Here is a 21,985-nt window from a genome sequence, read left to right on the forward strand (position 1 = left end):
TCTTTTCACTATCTTAGTACACTAATATCTTCGTTTTTCTCCCCATGTACTAGTATCTTTGTTTCTCTCCCCCTTTGTCATCAATGACCATAAAGGTTCTAAATATAGATAGTATTACTTGTAGGGTCGAGATTATCAATGTCAATCAATGCGGTGAGGATCATTTTCCCAAATTTGGTTTAGTCTAGATCATTTACCAAAGATATTTAACTCGGTTTGATCCAAGGACAAGCTTCTTCACACCTCCAAATAAGGCTTATCTTGTACCATGTTGAGTTAAACACTTATAGCTCATTTTCTAGATTAAACACTAGGTTTACAAGCCCATAAACATGTCATATGCTATCACTAGATCAAATCAAGCATAGAAGCAATAGTAATACCATATAAACATCAAATTCATTTGATTTTCATGAATGAGCCTAATAAAATAGAACCATTAGAAAGGTCCTAATAAGATTGAAAATATGACTAGATGCACTAAACATGTCCTTAGCAAAGATGTATGTCATGCCAATCAACTTTTACCTTGGATTGCTCGAAGGAGAGGCATGCCATATGAGTGGGGGGTGCATCAACACATATTTGAGAAATCCAATATGTTCAACTCATTCCTTAGCTTGCAAAACCTTTTCTCATCCAATGGCTTGGTGAATATGTCGGCAAGTTGATCTTCGGTGCCTACACTCTCAATGCAAATGTCCCCTTTTTGTTGGTGATCTCTTATGAAATGGTGGCGGACATCAATGTGCTTTGTTCTTGCTTGTTGCACCGGATTGTTGGTTAGCTTAATTGCACTCTCATTGTCACATAGCAATGGCACTTTCTTGAACTTGATTCCAAAGTCATTCAAAGTGGCCTTCATCCAAATATTTGTGCACAACAACTACCGGCGGATATGTATTCGGCTTCAGCGGTTGATAATGCAACACTATTTTGCTTCTTTGATGACCATGAAACAAGTGATCTTCCCAACAATTGACATGTGCCCGATGTGCTCTTCCTTTCAACCTTGCATCCCGCATAATCCGAGTTGGAGTAACCAACTAGCTCAAACTTTGCTCCTTTGGGATACCACAAACCAACATTTGGTGTATGCTTCAAGTACCTCAATATCCTCTTTGTAGCCTTCAAATGACTTTCTCTTGGTGAGTCTTGAAATCTTGCACACATGCATACACTAAACATGACATCCGGCCTTGATGCGGTCACATAGAGTAGGCTTCCAATCATAGACCGATACAACTTTTGATCCACCATATTTCCACTTGCATCACTATCCAAGTTGCCATTGGTTCCCATTGGTGTGCTAACGACTTTGCTATCAATCATTCCAAACTTCTTGATCATGTCCTTGATGTACTTGCCTTGACTCACAAATGTACCATTCTTTAATTGCTTGATTTGAAGACCAAGGAAGTAACTCAACTCGCCAATCATGGACATCTTAAACTCATTAGCCATCATCTTTCTAAACTCATCACAAAAATCTTGATTTGTTGATCCAAATATGATGTCATCTATATAGATTTGTAATACAAATAGATCTTTTCCAATCTTCTTGATGAAAAGAGTGGTGTCAACTTTGCCCATTGTGAATCCTTTAGAGAGGAGGAAATCCCTCAATCTCTCATACCATGCTCTAGGTGCTTACTTCAAGCCATACAATGCCTTCTTCAACTTGTACACATGGTTGGGCTTCTTATCATCTTCAAAACCAGGAGGTTGCTCAACATATACTTCTTCATTGATATAACCATTGAGAAATGCACTCTTAACATCCATTTGATAGAGCTTGATATTGTGAGCACAAGCATAGACTAGCAAGATTCTTATTGCTTCCAATCTAGCAACTAGGGCATATGTTTCTCTAAAGTCAAGACCTTCAACTTGTGTATAACCTTGTGCTACCAATCTTGCTTTGTTCCTTACTACTATCCCATCTTGATCTTGCTTGTTTCTAAAGACCCATTTGGTTCCAATCACATTGTGTCCCTTTGGTCTTTCTACTAATTCCCATACTTGATTTCTTGTGAAGTTATTCAATTCTTCATGCATTGCATTCACCCAATCAACATCCATCAAAGCTTCATCTATCTTCTTTGGTTCAATGGATGACACAAATGAGAAGTGTTCACAAAATGATGCCAATCTTGATCTTGTTTGCACACCTCTTGAAATATCACCAATGATTTTATCCAAAGGATGATCTCTTGCAATACTTGTTGGTTGGAGCAACAGAACTTGATTGCTTGCACTTGCTTGATCATTGGGTTGAGATGATGTACTAGCCACTTGATCTTGATCAATATCATGAGAGTCACTTGCACTAGCTTGATTTATATCATCTTGCACATTTGAGTTGGAGAGCACTTGCACTTGATCATCTTCATCATCGTTCACTTGCCTAGGCCTCAATTCACCAATATCCATGTTCTTCATGGCATTTGAAAGTTGAATGCCTCTAACATCATCTAAGTTCTCATCTTCTACTTATGAACCCTTGGTTTCATCAAATTCAACATCATGAACCTCCTCAAGAGTACCACTATCCAAATTCCAAACTCTATATGCTTTGCTTGTAGTGGAGTAGCCAAGTAGGAATCCTTCATCACATTTCTTATCAAACTTACCCAATCTTGTGCCTTTCTTCAAGATATAACATTTGCATCCAAAGACCTGAAAATATGTAATGTTGGGCTTTCTACCATTCAAGAGCTCATATGGTGTCTTCTCTTTCAATCGGTGATAATAGAGGCGGTTGCTACAATAGCAAGCCATGTTGATAGCTTCGGCCCAAAAGATTGACTCACATTATACTCACTAAGCATAGACCTTGCCATATCAATGAGTGTTCTATTCTTCCTCTCAATAAGGCCATTTGATTGGGGTGTGTACTTGGCCGAGAATTGATGTCTAATTCCAAATTCATCACATTACTCATCAATTCTAGTGTTCTTTAACTCGCTACCATTGTCACTTCTAACTCTCTTGATGGTTGTTTCAAACTCATTGTGAATGCTTTTGACAAATGATTTGAATGTTGCAAATACATCACTTTTGTCCACTAGAAAGAATACCCATGTGTATCTAGTGTAGTCATCTACTATCACAAATCCATATTTATTTCCATCGATACTAGTGTATTGTGTTGGCCCAAACAAATCCATGTGCAATAACTCAAATGCTTTACTAGTGCTCATCATGCTTTTCTTAGGATGGGTGTTTCCAACTTGTTTGCTGGCTTGACAAGAGCTACAAAGCTTATTCTTTTCAAACACAACATCTTTCAAGCCTTTAACTAAGTCATGCTTAATCAATCTATTCAATTATTTCATTCTAACATGACCAAGCCTTCTATGCCATAACCAACCCATGCTAGACTTAGTGAACAAGCATGTAGATAATCAAGCTTCACTAGCATTGAAATCAACCAAGTATAGATTCTCATATATAAAACCTTTGAAGATCAAATTAGAGCCATCTACACTTATGATTTCTACATCATCTACTCCAAATATGCATTTGAATCCAAGATCACACAATTGAGCCATGGATAGCAAATTGAAGTTCAAGCTCTCTACTAGCAACACATTGGATATGCTCATGTCATTGGATATTGCAATCTTACCAAGCCCTTTGACCTTGCCTTTGCCATTGTCACCAAATGTGATACTATCATAACCATCATTGCTATTGGTGTTGATTGAGTTGAATATTCTTACATCATCAGTCATGTGTTGAGTGCACCCACTATCAAGAACCCAATGCCTTCCTCCGGCTTTGTAATTGACCTACAAAAGAAGATCAATTCTTTTTAGGTACCCAAACTTGCTTGGGTCCTTGAAGGTTAGTTACTAAGCTCTTTGGAACCCAAATGTCTTTCTTCTTTGAGCCCATCCATGGTTTACCAATGAACTTAGCATTCACACCATTTGTACCCTTAGTAAGCATATAGCACGAATCAAGCTTAATGGAGGATACATTAGCATTTTTGCCCTTGTTTTTGCATTCTTGCTCTTTATGACCAACTTGCTTGCAACTAATGAAAAACCGACCATTGTTCTTCACAAAACTAGTCTTGTGAGGAGCAAAAGTCGTCTTGCCTTTCTTGGGGGTATAGCCCAATCCCTCTTTATAGAGCGAAGCTCTTTGGCTACCCAAGCACATAAGCAAGCGGTCCTCATCACCATAAGCCTTAGCTAAGGTGTGAGTGAGCTTAGTGACCTCCTTCTTGAGGTTCTCATTCTCAACCACTAGTGAGGTGTCACAAGTGAGACCATCACTACTAGATGAGGTAGAAGTGGAAGTGCTACAAGAAGGGTTAGTAGTAGCAACAATGATAGGCATAGATAGTGATGTATTGATTAAATCACAAGTTACACCTACATCACAAGTTTCAACATGCTTTTTTTTATCTTGTTCATTAAGCAAAGTGGAATTAGCTTTTTCAAGCTTTTTGTGAGCCTTGCCAAGTTTCCCATGGGCTTCCTCTAGCTTCTCATGAGTTGCTTTGAGCTCATCAAGGGCTTGCTTAAGGGCTTTTACCTCCTTATTCAAGCTCTTGCATTCTCTTCTCTTAATGTCAAAATGTTCTTTAGCATCTTCTAGCATGTCAAATAATTCATCTTTAGTAGGTTCATCATCATCACTATCACTATCATTTTCATTTTCATCATCATGTTCTTCATCGCTTTCATCATCACAAGATTGTACCTTAGTGGCCTTAGCCATGAAGCATGATGAAGATTCAAAGAGAGAAGGCTTCTCATTAATGGCAATGCTTGCAAGAACCTTCTTCTTGGTGGTCTTGTGATCATAACTATCATCATCATCATCACTTGAGGAAGCATCACTATCCCAAGTGACTACATATGAACCACCCTTCTTCTTCTTGAAGGCCATCTTGTCCTTCTTCTCTTTCTTTTCCTTCTTGTTCTTCTTGTTGTCATCATCATTGTCACTATTGTATGGGCGTTGAGCAACAAGATGATCTTTACTTCCACACTTGAAGTACCTTCTTGACTCTTCTTTGTTCTTGGATGAAGACTTCTTTCTTCTAGCACGGTAGCCCTTCTTCACCATAAACTTGCCAAATCTCTTGACAAATAGAGCCATCTTCTCATCATCATCATCATCCCATGATTCATCTTCTTCATTTGATGTTTCTTGCTTTGCTTTGCCCTTGGATGATGTGGCTTTGAATACCATGCTCTTCTTCTTCTCATCTTTCTTTTTATCTTTCTTCTCCTTCTTTTCTTCCTTCTCATCATCATCTCTATAGGTATCATCGGTCATTATATCTCCTAATACTTGGTTTGGTGTCATGGTGTCCAAACCGCTTCTCACTAGAATGGTGACCAATGTACCAAATCTTGAAGGCAAGCATCTCAAGAACTTGTGGGAGAAGTCCTTGTTCTTCACCTCTTCTCCAAGTGCTTTGAGATCATTGATAAGCACTTGAAGCCTATGAAACATCTCCAGCACACTTTCATCCTCCTTCATCTTGAAGCTTGCAAACTTCTCTTTGAGAATGTAAGCCTTTGCGCCCTTCATGGCTTGAGTGCCCTCAAATGATTCTTCCAACTTCTTCCAAGCTTTATGAGCCATCTCAATATTCTTGATTTGCTCAAATATTCTCTCATCAATGGCATCATGAATAGCACTTAGAGCAATGTCATTGTTTTGGAGAAGTACTTCTTCGGCCGCGGTGGGATTCTCCGGATCACAAATCTCAATTTTGGTTTCTACCACCTTCCACACCTTTCTATTGATTGACTTGATATGTGTGGTCATTTTTGACTTCCAATAACGATAATTTGTTCCATCAAATTAGGGTGGCTTCTTGGTGTTATTGATTTAAGCCATTTTAACACCGAAGGTTGTTAAGCCTCAAATAATGGTGACCTCGGCTCCGATACCACTTGAAAGGTCGTAATGGCTAGAGGGGGGGGTGAATAGCCTAATAAAAATTTCTACAACAACACTTAACAAAAGGTTAGACAATTATGAGGCGAAGCAAGTGTTGCACTAGCCTACTCAAAATGCAAGCCACCTACCACAATTCTAGTTTAGATAGTGTCGATTCACACAAGAGGTATGACACTACCCTATGTTAGTGTGCTCTCAAATGCTAACTAAAGAGACACACCAACCAACCAAGCAAGCTCTCACAACTAGTTACACTAAAGAGCTTGTCAACTAGTTTATGATAATGTAAAGAGAGTGATCAAGATAGTTATACCACCGTGTAGAAGAGTGATCCAATCAATCACAAGGATGAATAACAATGAAGACCAATCACCTTGGAATTAAAGGATGAACACAATGATTTTTACCGAGGTTCACTTGCTTGCCGGCAAGCTACTCCTCGTTGTGGTGATTCACTCACTTGGAGGTTCACGTGCTAATTGGCTTCACATGCCAAACCCTCAATAGGGTGCCACACAACCAACACAAGATAAGGATCACACAAGCCACGAGCAATTCACTAGAGTACCTTTTGGCGCTCCGCCGGGGAAAGGTCAAGAACCCCTCACAATCACCACGATCAGAGCCGGAGACAATCACCACCCTCCGCTCAATGATCCTCGCTGCTCCAAGCCGTCTAGGTGGTGGCAACCATCAAGAGTAACAAGCGAAACCCACAGCGAAACACGAACACCAAGTGCCTCTAGATGCAATCACTCAAGCAATGCACTTGGATTCACTCCCAATCTCACTATGATGACGAATCAATGATGGAGATGAGTGGGAGGACTTTGGCTAGGCTCACAAGGCTGCTATGTCAATGAAAATGGCCAAAGATATGAGCCATAGCCGGTCATGGGGCTTAAATAGAAGCCCCCATGAAATAGAGCCGTTGTACCCCTTCACTGGGCACACTGCGCTCTGACCGGACGCTCCGGTCCAACTGACCGGACCCTGGACTCAGCGTCCGGTCCACTGATGGATGCCATGCGTCACTAGCTTCAAACGCTGTTCGTCAGATTTCAACGGCTATGAAGCTGACCGGATGCTCCGGCAAAATGGACCGGACGTTGGAACCTCAGCGTCCGGTCGAGTACAGTAAGGGTCCAAAACCGGTTTTCCTCAACCGAACGCGTCTGGTCCACCTCGACCGGACATAGCCCAGTGTCCGATGGTAAACCCTAGCCACTGTACCGCCAAGTCAGCGCGACCGGACGTAGGCAGTCAGTGTCCGGTGCATTCAGATCTAGCGTCCGGTCACTTGACCGACGCTGGCATCTCCTCCATTCTCTTCACCCTTGCTCAAATGTGCTAACCACCAAGTGTATCACCTTGTGCACATGTGTTAGCATATTTTCACAAACATTTTCAAGGGTGTTAGCACTCTACTAGATCCTAAATGCATATGCAATGAGTTAGAGCATCTAGTGGCACTTTGATAACCGTATTCTGATACGAGTTTCACCGCTCTTAATAGTATGGCTATCAAACCTAAATGTGATCACACTCTCTAAGTGTCTTGATCACCAAAACAAAATAGCTCCTACAAATTATACCTTTGCCTTGAGCTTTTTGTTTTTCTCTTTCTTCTTTTCAAGTTTAAGCCTTGATCATCGTCATGCCATCACCATTGTCATGCTATGATCTTCATTAGCTTCTCCACTTGAAGTGTGCTACCTATCTTATGATCACTTGATAAACTAGGTTAGCACTTAGGGTTTCATCAATTCACCAAAACCAAGCTAGAGCTTTCACTGAGCCTATTCTAGCTCTCTGTTCCTTAGGCGTTGTACCCTTCTTTTCTGGCTTCTTGTCAAACCTCTTGGACACCATTGCTCTTCCTTCCAAACATATTCTTCCTCATCACCCTCTTCTTCATAATCAGCCCAGTTTTGATCAATAACTCGCTTCCCAAGCCGATCATGAACACTTCTATTTTTTAAGCGCCGATCTATATTATTATGATGGTACTCATTTTGACCATGAATAGACCGATGGTTGGCTTGAGATTGCCTAAACTCTCAATATTGTTCACTACACTCTAGGCAATTATTTCTGATAGGCAATTTCAAACCTTTATTCCAACAATGTCTGAAAAAGGACAATTTCAATGTGATTTAGCTTGTTTTCTTTCATACCTCTCCTCTTCTTGTTGATGCTGGTGTTCTTTCTCTTCTAGCCAATGCCGATAATCCTTTTCCTTCTGTCGTTGCCATTTATTCAACAAAATTCAAGATGTGACATGTGGCGTTATCGCCCCATTCCTTGATGTCTCTCCCTGCTCATATCGGCTCTTCTGTTGGTCACAACACCTTTTAATCTCTTTATATTCATCAGCCAATATTTGTATCTTTGGATCGACGGTTTCAGTTTCTTTTGCCCTGGTTGATGTTAGGACTTTAGTCTTCCCTTTGAGCAACTTAGCATCAACCATGTTCTGATCTCTTGGGAAAGGATTATCATCAACTTTCATCTTCCGAGGTGCAACAAATTTAAGCTTTCCTTGCTGAATAGCCTTCTATATATGTTGCCGAAAAATTCTACACTCATTAGTAGAATAAGAAGTAGCATTATGAAATTTGTAGAACTTCTTATTCTTCAACTGATCAGGAGGTAACATAACATGATTGGCGGGCAACTTGATCTGTCTTCTCTCAAGCAAGAAATCAAAGAGCTTGTCCGATTTTGTGACGTCGAAATCATAGCTCTCTTCAACCTCTTTTCCCCAAAGGATTTGACACCATCACTGTCTTCTTACCCCAATTCTATTTAGTCACAGTAATCTCTTCTTCTTCTTCTTCATCCTCATCGCCGTCATCAACTGAATATGGATTATAGGCTTCAGCAATTGTGGCACTCTTTTGGAATCGGGTATCTCTGCGCATATTCTAGAATTGGCTATTGAGTGCTGCCACTCATTGAGCCAACTGACCTAAATTGTCAAACTCTTGCCCAAGCAGCTTCTCCCTCCATGTTGGCAACATTCCTTGAACAGCTAAAGCAGCTAGCTAATCATCAGTTAGATTCAATGAGAAGCACAAATTTCTGGTCTCTCAGAACCTCTGAAGAAATTCAGCACCCGATTCATTAGTTCTCTGCCTTATGGTCATCAAATCTGTGATTTTCTTTTCTTCTGTCCTAGTATAGAAATATGTATAAAACTTCTTCTCTAGGTCAGTCCAATTGGTAATAGAATTAACTAGCAATGATGAAAACCAAGTAAAGGTTGGTCCTGACAGGGACAAGGAGAAGAAACGAACTCGATGAGCCTCTTCAATAGATGCTTCGCCCAACTGTGTAAGATACCGATTGACATGTTCTATTATACTTGTGCTATCTTGGCCAGTAAACTTAGCAAATTCTGGGAGCCTATAATTTATAGGAAGAGCAACCAAATCATACCACTCTGGATACGGATATTTGTACAAAAAGGTCTGCCCTTTTGGTTTTAAACCGAATTGATTCTTTATCATTTTGGTTACTCTGAGCAACAACTCATCAGCATTTGAATCTGGATTTCTCTATAACTACTGACCCATCTGCGGATTAAAATTTTGGATATCTTGATACCCCAAATTTGGAATCATATGAAGGGTATTGTAATCTGTTACATAATGATATCCTTGTGGAATCTCTATCTATTGGGTTCTTTGCTGATTTGCTGCTTGAAGTCTCTGGTTGTAAATGTTAGGATCTATATCTCTACGAATCCTTTGAACTAATGGTACTATTTTTTTGAGCCAACGATGGTATTTAGCCTGATGTGCCAAAATTAACCATTTGATTCTGAACTTGCCCCATCGGCTGTTGCACATACTGCACTGATGATCCTTTGAACTGATGGCACTATTTTTTGAGCCAACGATGGTATTTAGCCTGATGTGCCAAAATTAACCATTTGATTCTAAATTTGCCCCATCGGCTGTTGCACATACTGCACTGATGATCCAGGATTATTTTGTACTTGATCCATGATGTATCTTGAACTTGCTCAGATGAGCTCTGAACTACCTGGACATTATCATTACTAGTTAGTGTAGCTTCTTGATGGCTAGTACCGGCTTGATTAGTCCCCTGAGTAGATGAATGTGGAATGTTGTAATAAGCCGGTCCAACCTGATCAATTGGACATCCATGAAACACCTCTTTCGTGGTATTGTGGAATGTGTTCAAGAAAGTTGTATTATGGTTCAACATGGCATCATGAACAAATTTGTTTACAGCATCTATGAAGAAATGTCTATCATCAGTCTCGTCTGTATCTTACTACCCATGCATCAAAACTCTTGGTAGTGGATATTTTTGAACAACTTTATTGTCACGTGTCTTAGTGTAGGACAACAAATACTTGTTATGAAATTCTTCTATAGCTTTACTAATAATATCTTTATCCTCATTAGGTAGGTCTTTATAAGACACCATAAGAATGTCCCTATTGTTGTGAGTTGCCATGACGATTGTACGGTCCCACTAGGCATGCTAGAACACGTGTCGGTGCGAAAATGTGGTAGCCACACTAGGTGGACACGCAGCAGGCCAAAATGATCTGGAGATCTGCCTAGATTCAACACAAGACCAGTCAATCCTATGAATTCCCAAGGGCGTGCCAGTTAATTTGACCTGCAATTGACAAGGAGAGAAAAATTTATCAGTAATTTAGGGTGGAACATGCTGGTTTTGCCTAGACAGTTCTAAGTGTGCTACTTCGGGAGCAACCAGACGGGAAAAATCAACTAAATAGCCGACATGAGAAGAAATCGACTGTTAAGGACTACAATGCTCGTCAGGTCATGATTGATTTTATAGTAATGAATACAATGCACCCAGTTTTAATGATCCTTTTCCTTAAGCTATTAACATGTATGCGTCAAAGATTCATCACTGGCTAAATTAGATTTGATCAATACGTGGTGTAGAGCCAACGAATCCGATGAAAAGGGATATGCCACGTGAACAATCGACTATTTAATATAGACAGATCTACGAACTATCTAGATCTAATCTATTACTGCCAACAGTGAGGTTCGACCGGATCGATGCAGCTATGATGATAATGATAGTCTAGAACCAGAAAATCCATAGAACCAGCCATACTTCAACAGTTTCATGAAAGCATGCCATATCTGTGAAAGCACAGGTAAATCGGCTAAAATAGCCGATTCAGGTAGAGAAGGGATTACAGCATGTGAACAATCGACTGTTTAATATGGATAGATCTATAAACTCATCAAATCTAAGATGTTATCCTTAACAGTGGGGTTCGACCAGATCAATGGCAGCCATGATAAAGATAACAGATCAAACCTTTAAAATAAATAGATCAATTCACATTTAATAGAATCATGAAGACACACTATAAGCGTTAAAGTACGGGCAATTGGCTATTTAGCCGATGCAGGCATAGCAAACAGCCAAGGTCACGCCTGATCAAAAGTAAATCTATCAACTAGCATACTCCGATTTAAAGTACTAACAATGGGGATCGACCGGATCGTTACAACCATATTCAACTAGCTAGCAAACCTTCTCAAGACTAGACATGCCTTAACCACATACTATGCATGATCAAGATTGAAGTAGAATAACAGATAAAACATAATCTATCATTTAAAGTAAGAACCATCGCAATGTGATAAAATAAACGATGGACTAAAAGGATGTGAGGCTGATCTAGATCGATCTCCATCGGGTAGGTTGATATTACTGAAACTAATGACAACCAGAACATCAGCAAGATTGATAACTTAATGAATCTATCCGAAAGATGCCACCCTTAGGCAGAGACGATAACTTGACCTTAATCTAATTCGAACAGTGGAGGTCGAACTTAACCGATGTAGCCGTACTTAAACTTAATCAATAACTAACTTATACTAGAGCTCATAAGTGGTCGGCCGGACCGATGCAGCCTTACAAACAAAAGTATAAGCTATGATGGTACTTACAGACAAGCTAGAGATCGACCGGATTGATGCAGCTCTGCTTGTTAAAGAACTCACCGAGATCTACAGTACTCCTACTCCTAAGGGTGGTGTGAAGCCGAAAAAAGTAATTGGTATTGATTGATTGGATGTCTCTTACAATAGTCGGGGTCCAATATTTATACTCGGAACTTAAACATGAATCCTACTCAAACACGACTTATTATAATCTTTGAAATAAAAGAAAATATTCCTAATTTAAGATAACTTGGACCCTAATCATTTCCTTTTGTAGAGTCCGACATATTTTCCTCCCCCAACGCCATCTATACGTAATCCGTTGATGTTATCTGCTGACGTCATCTATAAAATAGCCGATTTCTAATAGCACATCAAAACCGACTGATATCGATTCACATCTGATCGATCCCTTGATGATACAATCTTAGAAGCTTCGAGTTCCCGCGTTCTTCTCTTCCTAAATTTTAGTGTAAACAGGAAGTATGCGTCTGTTAATAAATTAAAACAGCTCCAAAAAATACAGGAATCAGGGAGCCTACCTTCTAAAACCATTTTTGTAGTAGTGTTGCTTAATTCTATTATGAAAGCATGTATCTTTGCTGTGGACACCACAACCATTAAAACAATCATTTATCCAACAACCGGAGAGAATGTTTTTATGAAATGTTTATTTTCCCTATAAATTATCTTTAACGCTGTAACACCCCAGCCCATTAGAAACATATAGTGGTTGTGTTGTTAGCCCATGTGGACCATGTGGCACATGAGAAGTTGTTGGTGGTGGGTTTAGTTCCACGTTAGAAATTTAGGAAGGCTAAGACCAGCTCATAATCCTTGTTGTTCCAAATGTAGCACCTCCGGATTAACCCTTTTACATGAAGCGATAGCGAAAGTGTAAGAGAAGTTCTATGCGTATGCAAGCCTATTCCACGTGCGGAGCTAGGCCCGCATCCATGTTTGGTTTTTAGTTAATTGTTGGTATTTGTTAACACACATAAATAAATGATAGAAATAATCTACAAGCGCATGGATATCACTATAGCTTTCATTCGAGAGTATTCTAGAATGTCGATTTTCATATGGGAAACAGGAAGTGAAATAGCAATGAATCAACAAGGTAAAATGTTTTTGGTATATGCAAGCACATGGATACCACTGTAGCTTTCAGTCGAGAGTATCCTAGAGAATATCGATTTTCATGGGAAACAGTAAGTGAACTAGCAATGAATCAAGAACATTCAAGAAAAAATAAGGTAAAATGTTTTTTTTTTGGTAAAGAGGGATTTCCAAAGTTTTTTTGGATGAACTAGATAATCAAGGTTCTAAAAAACACCAATCCGAACATGGTGGATTACAAAGACCTGACAGGGTGGTCACCATTAGGGCTACCACAACTATCGTGGGATTGGGTACAAGCTCAGGTACACACTAGCCTAGACATCACGTCTATAATGATGATTACTATTCTAGTCACAATCGACAACTAGAGCACTCGGTGGGAGTGGATATCATATCCCATAAGTAAAGTAAAGTAGAGTCGTAAGAACTAGACTTTATTAAGTAGACAAGCTAGAAATACCAAAGTGTGACTAGAATCTATTCATTCATGAACAGATGGAGTAATATGTTTAATTAGCACGGCAAGACAAAATTTAGCTTTTATCTTAAAGTTAAATATAATTATGTTGAATAATTAATGTTTTGATTGAAACTCACTATAAAGTAGCAGCTAAGTTTCCTAGTTAATTGTTCACTGTATGGCACATAAACCCTAAGATGAATGAAGCAAGAGGTCCTAGACCAAATTTTACGGGAGACTTCGAAAAGGAGGTTAACCTCAGCCGCTTTACTTTGACGAAAGTACAAAAGAACAACAGAGAGATCCCCATTTGAATCCGACCAAACCAACCCAACCCCACCCAAAATGATGTCATCGACTTCCAATCATGTGCGTCCATGCATGCATACTCTCCAGCTCAATCGAGTGAGTGCTTGAACCCCACTCCACGCACATATCCATTATTTCATCTTCCACGCGCTTTTTCGACACGCAAAAAGCCAAAATAAAATTCTCAGTCGTCACACCCCTCCCTCACTCAGTCACTCTCTAGTCTCTACACTATCATTTTGTCAGTTTCTTGACCCCTCTTCTCTGCAAAATTACCATGAATCCCTCTGATCTTCACCTATAAATTCGCAACATCACCTCTCGTCCTTCCCCCAATTACCTCAAACAAGATTAACTAGACGTGCACTGCTACCAATATGGCGCTCCACTCCGCCGCCGCTGCCGCGGCTCTCTCGGCTCTCCTGCTGCTCTCGATCGCAGGCCTTGCGCTCTGCGACACGACGCCGTCCACGCCGGTGTCGCCGTCGGCCGCGTGCAACGCCACCACGGACCCGATCTTCTGCCGGTCCGTGCTTCCGCCGCGCGGCAAGGGGGACCTCTACACGTACGGCCTCTTCTCGGTCGCCGAGTCCCTGGCGGGCGCGCGGAAGTTCGCCGCCCTCGTGGACCGCTACCTCGCGCGCCACCGGCGCCTCTCCTCGAGCGCCATCGGGGCGCTGCGGGACTGCCAGCTCATGGCCGAGCTGAACGTGGACTTCCTCACGGCCGCCCGCGCGACGATCAAGAGCACGGACACCCTCCTGGACCCGCAGGCCGACGACGTGCACACGCTGCTGTCGGCGATCCTGACCAACCAGCAGACGTGCTTCGACGGCCTGCAGGCCGCGTCGGGGTCGTGGTCCGACCGCGGCGGCCTCGACGCGCCCATCGCTAACGGCACCAAGCTGTACAGCCTCTCGCTGTCGCTCTTCACCAGGGCGTGGCTGCCGACGGCGAAGCCGGCGCACTCGCACAAGGGCGGCAACAATGACCCGCCACACCACGGCCACGGTGGCAAGAGCAAGAAGCCCCCCGCGGGGAGGAGGGGCCTGTTCGACGTGACCGACGACAAGATGGTGCGGCGGATGGCGATCGAGGGGCCAGAGAGTACGGTGGCGGTGAACACCGTGGTCACGGTGGACCAGAGCGGCGCCGGGAACTTCACCACGATCGGAGACGCCGTGGCTGCCGCGCCGAAAAACCTCAACGGCAGCACCGGGTACTACGTGGTCTACGTGCTTGCCGGCGTCTACGAGGAGAACGTGGTGGTGCCCAAGCACAACAAGTACATCATGATGGTCGGCGACGGCATCGGCCAGACCGTGGTCACCGGAAACCGGAGCGTCGTCGACGGCTGGACCACCTTCCAATCGGCCACCTTCGGTATGCCATGCATCCTATTTCGTTGCGTTAAGATATAAGCTCCAATAGTCATTATATGGTAAAAATTTGGCACATGAAAAACGACAGATAAATAGAAAATTTCAAAAAAAAATTACGATTTGAAAATTGATTAAAATAGAATTGAAAAACTTGCCACAGTGAGCTTGTACTTTCAATATAAACTGGAGTGCTCAGCGTGTGACACTAGACGGATATATATGGATGAGATAGGGGGGCTGAAACCTAAAAACTTGTCGCTTTTATTTGGTCCCATTCCACAAAGGACTCAACAAGAGGATTGTGGTCTCGTCACCTCATTAATCGTGCGAACGATCAGACACATGCATGGAAGATATATATATTAATCGACGTCTTCTCCTTTTCCTGCAGCCGTGGTGGGGCAAGGATTCGTGGCGATGAACATGACGTTCCGGAACACAGCAGGGCCGGCAAAGCACCAGGCGGTGGCGTTCCGCTCCGGCGCCGACCTGTCGGCGTACTACGGCTGCAGCTTCGAGGCGTACCAGGACACGCTGTACACGCACTCCCTCCGGCAGTTCTACCGCGGCTGCGACGTCTACGGCACCGTGGACTACGTGTTCGGCAACGCCGCCGTCGTGTTCCAGGGCTGCACCTTCTACTCCCTGTTAGACTTAGCATGTTTAGTTGAGTTCCTTTTTCCTTTCAGTTGTAATCCCGTTGTAACTCTGCATGTGTCATGTTTAGCGCGTAGAACCACGGTTCCGGGCGGAGATGTGCCTAGTCCAGGACGTGGCCGCGTGAGTCGGGTAAGGGGTCACCGCCACTGCATGGTCGTCGTGCATGTCGCTCGGCGTGGCAGAGAAACCGGATCGAGCAGCGATCGTGTGGTGGCGGGGGACGGGCTCAGGCCCATGTATCTGCATAATAAAAGGCAAGGAAAAAAACCCGAAAAGCTGCGGCTGTTGTGCAGCGGAAAAATCCATCGCATTCTGTTGTCCAGTTCATTGTGTGTGTTGCGTGCGCCCGGTGATCGCGCTCCGGCGTTCGCCGGCGTTCCAGTCAGCAGCAGGGGTTCGGCGGACACCGCTGGCTCCAACAAGTGGTACCAGAGCATAGGTGTATGTTCTACAGTGGGTCTGTTAGCCCACCGCGAGAGCCCCCTCGGAAGAAGTTCGTGATCCCGTGCAAGGCGGCGGCGGCGGCGAAGATGGTTGACGAGACGTCGACGAGCACCGAGGCGGGAAGTGGCGTTCGCGAGAGCTCGCTCATGTGGCCGATGCTCACGCGCACGAACTACTCCGAATGGTCCATGCTGATGCAATGCAACTATGAAGCGCTGGAGATCTGGTACACCATCGATCCGGGGACGAACGTCAAGCGTTCCAAGGATCGTCAGGCGATGAGCTGCCTGAACCGATCTGTGCCACAGGAGATGTGGACGACGTTGGGAAGAAAGTACACCGTCAAGGAGGCGTGGGAGGCGGTCAAGACGATGCGACTCGGTGCTGATCGTGTCAAGGAAGTCAATGCCCAGAAGCTGTTACAAGAATTTGAGAACATCAGCTTCAAGGATGGGGAGACAGTCGACGATTTCGGCATGAGGATTAACAATCTTGTCGCCAACCTTAAAGCCCTCGGGGAGACGGTGGATGAGCCCCGAGTCGTGAAGAAATTTCTCCGAGTCATCCCCGCAAAATTCGCGCCGGTTGTGGTTTCGATCGAAATGTTCTGTGATCTGAAAACCATGACGGTCGAAGAACTGGTGGGGAGGCTGCGTGCGGCGGAGGAACGCATGGAGGAGAAGGTAGAACAGATCGTGGACAAAGCTGGTCGATTGCTTCTGGCCGAGGAGGACTGGATCGCGAAATACAAACATCGCCTTCAGTCCAACTCACTCAAAGAAAGCAGTGGCAGTGGCGGTCAGTACAAGGGCAAATCGCCGGTGAAGCATGATGGCGGCGGTGGAACTGGTGGCCAGAAGGCCGTCAAGCTCACGTCAGAGGGCACTCCTCGGCGTAAAGGTAGGTGTCGCAACTGCGGCATCTATGGCCACTGGGCCGAAGACTGCAAGAGGCCCAAGAAGGAAAAGAAAAATGAGGAGAAGAAGGAGGCGGCGAACGTGGCTGTCGCTGATGCACAGCCGGCGTTGTTCATGGCGTCGGCAAGCGAGATCGTGCACAAGGCCACCAAGTTCGTACATCTGGCGGAGAAGAAGGTGGCTCCCATCCACTGCGATGACGGCGTGTGGGTGCTGGACACAGGAGCCAGCAACCACATGACGGGAACGCGGGAAGCACTGACACACCTTGACGAGGAGGTGTCAGGTACTGTTCGTTTCGGCGACGGCTCCTGTGTTGAGATCAAGGGGCTCGGCTCAATCGTCATGGAGGGACGAGATCGCCAACACAAGGTACTGACCAACGTGTATTACATTCCCAAGTTACAGAGTAACATCATCAGCTTAGGCCAATTGGAGGAGGCTGGGTGTGAAGTGTTAATGAAAAATGGCAGACTTACAGTTGTTGATACTGAGGGTAAACTAGTGATCAATGTCTCACGCACTAGTAACAGGCTCTATACCCTGAAGAATGCAGTAGTACCCCCTGTTTGTTTGCACATGAACTTAGCAGATCCAACTTGGGTGTGGCATGCAAGGTTTGGTCACCTGAATTTTAGAGCACTTCGAGATCTAGGCAGTAAGGGGATGGTGGAAGGCCTGCCAGAGATAGATCGAGTCGAACAGGTTTGTGATGGCTGCACATTGGGAAAGCAGCACAGAAAACCATTCCCTCAGCAATCCTCATTCAGAGCAAGTCAGGGCTTAGAATTGGTTCATGCTGACTTGTGTGGAAAGATCAGCCCACCAACCCCAGGTGGGAAACAGTATTTTCTGCTTGTGGTAGATGACCACAGCAGATACATGTGGGTGGAGTTGTTGAAAGCTAAAGATGAAGCACTGCAATACTTCAAGAAAATTAAACAGCAAGCTGAATTAGAATGTGGCAAGAGGATGAAGGCAATGAGAACTGACAGAGGGGGAGAGTTTAACTCAAACCTATTCACTGTCTTCACCAATAATACAGGCATCAAGCATTACACTACTACTGCTTACTCTCCACAGCAAAATGGAGTAGTGGAGCGTCGTAATCAAACCATAGTGGAGATGGCTAGATGCCTGTTAAAGTCAAAAGATGTGCCACCAAGGTTCTGGGGTGAAGCTGTTGTAACTGCAGTGTTCATATTAAATCGATCTCCAACCAAAAGCCTTCAGAACATGACACCATATGAAGCTTGGCATGGAAAGAAACCCAGGGTGGATCATATGAAAACTTTTGGGTGTGTAGCACATGTAAAGAAAGTTGGGCCTGGTATCACAAAATTGTCTGACAGATCAACCAAAATGGTTTTCCTCGGGTATGAGTCAGGAACAAAAGGGTATCGGGTGTTTGATCCTGTAAACAACCAACTACATGTGAGCCGAGATGTTGTGTTCGAGGAGCAAGTGAAATGGAATTGGGATACCCCAAGAAGCTCAGGCCAGGCTGAAACTGAAAGCTTTATTATTGATCTTCACCCTACTGTAGCAGAACCGACAATGCAACCTGCAGCTGTATTTGAAGAGGGTGAAGGCAGTCAGCAGGATCAGGGGGAACAGGGTCACGAACTGTCACCCCAGGCATCATTACCAGCATTACCAGGGTCCCCATCGACACCAAATAATTCTGCAGCAGGCTCTAATGCCACTGGGTCGAACTCTGTAGGTGGCTCAGACTCTGTTCAAGGTCCAGTCAGGTTCAGGTCCTTGACTGATTTGTTTGATGCCACTGAGGAGATACATGACTATGAATATAGTGGGTTATGCTTGCTTGCAGCTGATGAACCAGCAAGTGTTGAGGAGGCTTTGGAAGAAAAATGTTGGAGGGATGCAATGAATGCAGAACTGCAATCCATCAGTGACAACAGCACTTGGAGACTGACAGAGCTACCAAAAGGTCAGCGAGCTATAGGTCTCAAGTGGGTGTTTAAAGTGAAAAAAGATGCAGCTGGTAACATTGTCAAACACAAGGCTCGACTTGTGGCAAAGGGGTATGCACAAAAACAAGGGGTGGATTTTGATGAAGTCTTTGCACCTGTGGCCAGACTAGAAACAGTAAGATTACTTTTGGCTCTAGCTGCAAATGGGGGCTGGGAGGTCCATCATATGGATGTTAAATCTGCTTTTCTAAATGGGGATCTCCTAGAAGAGGTGTATGTTCATCAGCCACCAGGATTTAAAGATCCAGACAATGCAGGGTTGGTGCTTAAGTTGAATAAGGCCTTATATGGGTTGAAGCAGGCTCCAAGAGCATGGAATGCAAAACTTGATCAAGAGCTGTACAAACTCGGTTTCAGAAGGAGTGAGGAAGAGCATGCTGTGTACAGAAGAAGTGAGGGTGATTCATTCCTCATAGTTGGTGTGTATGTAGATGATTTAATCATCTGTGGTCCAGATAGCAGTAAGATCTGTGGATTCAAGGAGCAGATGAAGAAGCTTTTCAGCATGAGTGACTTAGGCCTACTAAGTTACTACCTTGGGATGGAGGTGACTCAAAAGGACGGTGAGATTTCAATTTGCCAAAGTGCCTATGCTACCAAGATAGTAGAACAGTGTGGTCTGTCAGGCTGTAATTCTACAGATACACCAATGGAACAACGTGTGAAACTTGTATCAGGAACTGCAGAAAAGGTACTTGATGCTACCAGGTATAGGAGTATAATTGGGAGTCTTAGATACTTAGTTAACACAAGACCAGATATTGCTTATGCAGTTGGGATAGCAAGTCGTTTCATGGAGTCACCAAACAGTGAGCATTGGGGTGCTGTAAAAAGGATAGTCAGATATATATCTGGAACTATCAGCTATGGGCTCAAGTATGGTGCAGGGGGAGATGGAGGTCTGAACCTGTTGGGATACACAGACAGTGACCATGGTGGTGATCTCGTGCTGCGCAGAAGCACCACTGGCATGGTATTCTTCCTGGGATCAAATTTGGTGACATGGACCTCACAGAAACAGAAAGTTGTTGCCCTCTCTTCTTGTGAGGCCGAGTACATGGCAGCAGGAGCAGGTGCTTGTCAGGGAGTGTGGCTTAGCAGGCTCTTAGCTGAACTGATGGGAAGAAGAGTTCAGAAGTTCAAACTTCTTGTGGATAACAAATCGGCCATAGAGCTATGCAAGAATCCTGTCTTCCACAAAAGAAGTAAACACATTGACACTCGCTTCCATTACATCAGAGATTGTGTCAGCAATGGGCAGGTTGATGTTGAACACGTGAGAACTGACAACCAGTTGGCTGACATACTGACAAAAGCACTAAGCAGGATCAGGTTCGTGGAGCTGCGACAGAAGCTGGGCATCCTTAAGATACAACAGGATTAGGGGGGTGATTTGTTAGACTTAGCATGTTTAGTTGAGTTCCTTTTTCCTTTCAGTTGTAATCCCGTTGTAACTCTGCATGTGTCATGTTTAGCGCGTAGAACCACGGTTCCGGGCGGAGATGTGCCTAGTCCAGGACGTGGCCGCGTGAGTCGGGTAAGGGGTCACCGCCACTGCATGGTCGTCGTGCATGTCGCTCGGCGTGGCAGAGAAACCGGATCGAGCAGCGATCGTGTGGTGGCGGGGGACGGGCTCAGGCCCATGTATCTGCATAATAAAAGGCAAGGAAAAAAACCCGAAAAGCTGCGGCTGTTGTGCAGCGGAAAAATCCATCGCATTCTGTTGTCCAGTTCATTGTGTGTGTTGCGTGCGCCCGGTGATCGCGCTCCGGCGTTCGCCGGCGTTCCAGTCAGCAGCAGGGGTTCGGCGGACACCGCTGGCTCCAACACTCCCGGCTGCCGCTGCAGGGGCAGTGCAACACGGTCACGGCGCAGGGCCGCAGCGACCCCAACCAGAACACGGGCACCTCCATCCAGGGCAGCGCCCTCGTCGCCGCGCCCGAGCTCACCGCCTTCGCCACGCTCAGCTACCTCGGCCGACCGTGGAAGAACTTCTCGCGCACGGTGGTCATGGAGTCGTACGTCGGTGCGCTCGTCCACCCCGCCGGCTGGATGCCATGGTCCGGGGACTTCGCACTCGACACGCTCTACTACGCCGAGTACAATAACACCGGGCCGGGCGCCGACACGAGCCGCCGCGTGGCGTGGCCGGGCTTCCACGTGCTCGGCAACGGCACCAACGCCGGCAACTTCACCGTCACAAGCATGGTGCTAGGCGAAAACTGGCTGCCGCAGACTGGCGTGCCATTCACCAGCGGCTTAATTTCTTGAACCAAGCGGCAAGCGCGCGTGCTAACCAAAGCGTCACATTATTAATAGCTACTCCTATATACGTATGTGTGTTTCTGCAATAATAATTTTAGTTCAGTTAATCATCATAAGGGGAACGAGAAATATAGTAGGGAGGAATCAGGGAATGAAGACATGTACGACGACCTCGCTGTAGTGCCACTCATGCGCCTGTGCATGTAGCAAGCGTAGGAGACCTAATTAAGTGTTTTGAAAGACCCAATATTATGTATTATAATTTGTGCGTAAATTTGGGTACCCGCAAATCAAACTCGCATATTCTTCATTGAGTAAAGTCCAATTCATCCCCTGAATTAGTTGCTGAATTTGATAGACCCTCTCGAATTTCAGTACCGGATAATGTACACACCTTGATTTTTTAAACCAAACAAAATACCCTCTGAACATTTCAAAGTGGTTTCTTCGATGGTTTGCCAACCTGGCATATGGGCCCATCTCTCATTGGGGCTCTCTCTTCCTCTTGTATAAGAAGCAT

At 44.3% G+C, this 21,985-nt stretch overlaps 1 protein-coding gene across 1 annotated transcript; it reads left to right on the forward strand.

Moving 5' to 3' along the window:
- Positions 1-14,177: 14,177 nt before the first annotated feature.
- On the forward strand, positions 14,178-21,753 carry LOC136513787 (pectinesterase-like). Its single transcript, XM_066507755.1, has 3 exons — positions 14,178-15,183; positions 15,574-15,822; positions 21,029-21,753. The coding sequence occupies exons 1-3, from the start codon at positions 14,178-14,180 to the stop codon at positions 21,469-21,471; spliced, it is 1,698 nt and encodes a 565-aa protein (XP_066363852.1). The 3' UTR covers positions 21,472-21,753.
- The last annotated feature ends 232 nt before the right edge of the window (positions 21,754-21,985 follow it).

Source organism: Miscanthus floridulus, chromosome 16, assembly GCF_019320115.1.
Source record: "Miscanthus floridulus cultivar M001 chromosome 16, ASM1932011v1, whole genome shotgun sequence".
Taxonomy (NCBI): Eukaryota; Viridiplantae; Streptophyta; class Magnoliopsida; order Poales; family Poaceae; genus Miscanthus; species Miscanthus floridulus.